This window comes from Hermetia illucens, chromosome 3 (genome assembly GCF_905115235.1).
Source record: "Hermetia illucens chromosome 3, iHerIll2.2.curated.20191125, whole genome shotgun sequence".
Lineage (NCBI taxonomy): Eukaryota > Metazoa > Arthropoda > Insecta > Diptera > Stratiomyidae > Hermetia > Hermetia illucens.
In genome coordinates this window covers 143,930,604-143,933,929 of record NC_051851.1, presented here as the reverse complement: position 1 = coordinate 143,933,929, position 3,326 = coordinate 143,930,604, and the positions used below count along the sequence as shown (strand labels likewise).

Here is a 3,326-nt window from a genome sequence, read left to right as displayed (position 1 = left end):
ACAGACAAGGATATCGAATTGGTGAACATCGGTGCAAAAAACCGGGATGTCTGGAGATCCTTATTAAGCAGGCCTAGACCAGATACCGGTTGTTGTGCCGTTGATGATGATGATGATGAAAGCGATGACCCCTACGAATGGCTGTCACCCTATGCCTACCATTCTAAGAACTAGGTTGAGAAATGAAACCAGCTTTCTAGGATCTTATATTTTTTTTTCCAGATTTTCTTGTAATCTTATCAAAACTTTATTTGTATTTCTACAATATATTTCGAAATAGATTTTCATTGTGTGCCAGGAATACCATTTTCGAAATGCCTACTTGCCTCGCTGCCTGCATTTAGCAGCGCTGAGTAATCAAAGGAAAGTTTTATTTCGAAAATACATTACTAACCAACAACAGCTCAATTGGTAGTCCCTGCTCGCCAAAGGTCCAAGGGAATCAATTTAAACCAGACAACCTGAAGAGGTTTGCCTACACCTATATTCGTATGAAAAGAGGAACTTCAAACTATTGTTGACAAGTGGCTTAGACTTATGGATGAAAATTCGTGAAAATGGTCGACATGCGTTCCAAAGGATGAAAAAAATCGACACCTCCTTTGAATGAGCTGTAACTTGGAGATCCTAAATGTTGTGGGGGTGCCCATTGTTCTTAAGCTTTATTTCTGAAATCGTGGGAAGTAACTTATCATTATTATATTAGACAAAGAAACAAATTCGTACCTGCAACTTTTCTGTCAATCCTCCTCCGTGGAGGAAGCCTCACTTCGGGGCTGTAATGTATGGGATTAGTAGTGTGATACACATTATATGAAGCAAGCATGTTCCTAGGGTGACGTTTCAACAGAATAACGGGCACTTTGGCTTTTAAATCAATAATTTCTCCGCCTAATGACCGCATTTCGCTCGCGGAAATTATGCTCTCACTAAGCTTAGTCGATTCACCTTAAATAGATAGAACCAAGATGAAAGGAACTACTTAAAAGTAACCGCGTGCAAAAAGGGGATACTTACCTTTTGAGGAACTCGACTGCTGACCTAAAGTTCGTGCAGATCCAGCACTTGTGCTCTCGAGAGTTTGTGGATTAGCAGTTTGACTTGTTCCTCCCTTTTGTCCATTCGTTTCTTCCTGCGGCTGAGTCAAATCTGCCTTATTTTGGAGTATCTCAATCTCGGTTCTGCTGCTGCTTCCGCTAAAACTTCGGTATTGATCCATCTCTTCTGACTCCGTGATAGTGCCTGCATCGTCCAGTAAGGTATTTTGACTATTGCCTTCATTGATTTTTGTTCCGCTTATCCCAGCTGTGCGGCTTTTCATACTACCCCGTGAATCTCTTCCTTGATTTTTCCTTGAATGATCCCTTTCAACTAAAACAGTTTTCTCTTTAAGCTTTTCATCGTATTTTTTCTGCTTCTTCGCTTGAGTTTTTTTGGGAACGGCATGTTTGATTTCCGATTTTGTCCTTCCTTTTTTCGGTTTTTCTAGAGAGACACCGTGATGAGAATACTCTCTCCCTGTTAGAACAAACCAAGTCATAACAGCTGCGGAGAAGGCACCCAAGTAGGTGACATTCGTTGGAGGGAAAAAGCTTAATTCGGGGGCATGGTTGGATAACTCTTCAATGGACGGCTTTGTGAACCATGCGGTAGACTTTACTACTTCTTGGGTAATACCAGCCACTGTCTTTGTCCAGTCTTTCGGCGATAAACCTAAATCTTCTAAGAAAGACACTACCGCTTCATACATTATGCTAACGACAAACTAGACGCCCTGAGTCTATGATTTTTTTTAGTTATCAATTAGCTGAGTTTTATTTTCTATTTTTACTCTTTTTGGCAGTTTTCGGTCCTGAGAACCTTCCTCTGGCTCTTCATTAACTTAGTTTACCTTATAAATAACAAATAAAATTTCCACTTAATTTCTGATTTCCGCTTTTTACCTTCAAAATTTTGATGACTGTTACTCCAAAGGATACTTTTATTCTGCAAGACGTTTAGGGATATGATTGACTAGATCGCCTACATATTGACAGTTCAGCAAATAGGAACGTAACAACCTGATATGATTGCAGCTAGTAGTCGGAATCATCAGAAGAGCGTGGCAATAAGTTATGCGCAATTTCAACTAGGGCACGCGGTCCTACAACTTGTATGAGAATCATTTATGAACTTTCAAAGACGAATGCATCGTATATAGGTGTCACCAAGCGCAGTTCAAGATCCTAACATGTAACCCGCCGTGATTGATATTACCTACCTCGAGTGGTCTTTAATTGAGAAGTATCCCCAAACCCAGCACAATTCCTAACATTTCATTTCCTTCAATAAAGGGAGTGGAAGTCGATTGCAAATCATTGGTCGATTAAAATTGTTTTTGCTTACAGTAATCTAATCACCCTACCAGCTTCCCTAATCATGTGAGTAGAGAGTAACATAAACCCCTAATAATTTGCAGGAGCTCGGAGGAGTATGCATATGGGAAAAATCTAGAGTCCAAGCTGAGGCAGACTAGATATCTGATACCAGTCGACATGGTTTTTTTAGTAAGTTAGGTGAATGCGCTTACGCACAGAGTATTGGACCCCCACAGTACGCTGTCGGACTACCAACACCTCCTTGTCATCAGAGAGCTAGCCTAGAACCTTTTGGCACATTAATTCGGACCAGCTCTCCCGTGTTTGGGAGTTCGTTTCACCAACGGGAGGGCAGAGGAAGAAGGAAGTTGTTAGTTCAGAAAACCCCTTCTCATCCGGTTCCTCCGCTGGTAGAGCTCAATCTACTTCGTAACAAGGAGAGCCCAAACCTAATTCACCACATGACTCCATCTGCTAGTGCTCCTAAGAATCTCTCTGACAGTGTTGTCTGAATAAAACTTGCTAGCAAACACCGTCCTACCTTTCACAAGAGGAAAAGATGTCTTCGGCGTCGTCCGCTACTCCATTACAGAACACACAATTAGGAGATCGCGTCTTTCCAATCTTGTGCAGGTAAAACTGCAAACCTCCATGCCCATTTGGAAGCTGGGTAACGCCACCAAACGTTCGGTTCAACCACGGGTCAAAATTGTCGATGAGCGCGCAATCCATCTGCCTCTCGGCTCGTTTTACCAAGATAGTTTCCATTCGCTCGCTTCCAGCGCTAAAGATCGCTGCCAACTTCTGAGGGACGTGGTGCGAGCTTTAAATGAGTACCTGAGTCAAATCAGGGTAATAATCACTTGTGAGCGCAATGTTGATCCCATTGCCTCCTACAGTGTTCCGTTTCGATCTCCTAACACACTTCAAGGCCTAGATCCAATGGGATTGGCGCACCAACGATTATTA

General features: G+C 42.1%; 1 protein-coding gene across 2 annotated transcripts; it reads right to left on the bottom strand.

Annotated features, from left to right (window-relative positions):
* Positions 1 to 208: 208 nt before the first annotated feature.
* Positions 209 to 1,978, bottom strand: LOC119651980. Of its 2 annotated transcripts, XM_038055889.1 has the most exons (4): positions 1,892 to 1,975; positions 1,018 to 1,722; positions 727 to 948; positions 209 to 668 (listed from the first exon to the last, which is right to left on the bottom strand). In XM_038055889.1, exons 2-4 carry the CDS (start codon positions 1,538 to 1,540, stop codon positions 628 to 630), a joined length of 786 nt encoding a protein of 261 aa, XP_037911817.1. In that variant the 5' UTR covers positions 1,541 to 1,722; positions 1,892 to 1,975; the 3' UTR covers positions 209 to 627. The 2 variants fall into 2 exon arrangements, with proteins under 2 accessions (XP_037911817.1, XP_037911816.1); XM_038055888.1 differs by having other exon boundaries at positions 1,018 to 1,978.
* Positions 1,979 to 3,326: the final 1,348 nt, after the last annotated feature.

Excerpts from the sequence above, each read along its gene's own strand:
- LOC119651980 (XM_038055888.1), bottom strand. The coding sequence starts at position 1,750 with ATGTATGAAGCGGTAGTGTCTTTCTTAGAAGATTTAGGTTTATCGCCG. Across the intron at positions 949-1,017 it reads GCAGTCGAGTTCCTCAAAAG|GTGAATCGACTAAGCTTAGT; the intron begins GTAAGTATCCCC and ends TATCTATTTAAG. Across the intron at positions 669-726 it reads GATTGACAGAAAAGTTGCAG|AAATAAAGCTTAAGAACAAT; the intron begins GTACGAATTTGT and ends CCACGATTTCAG.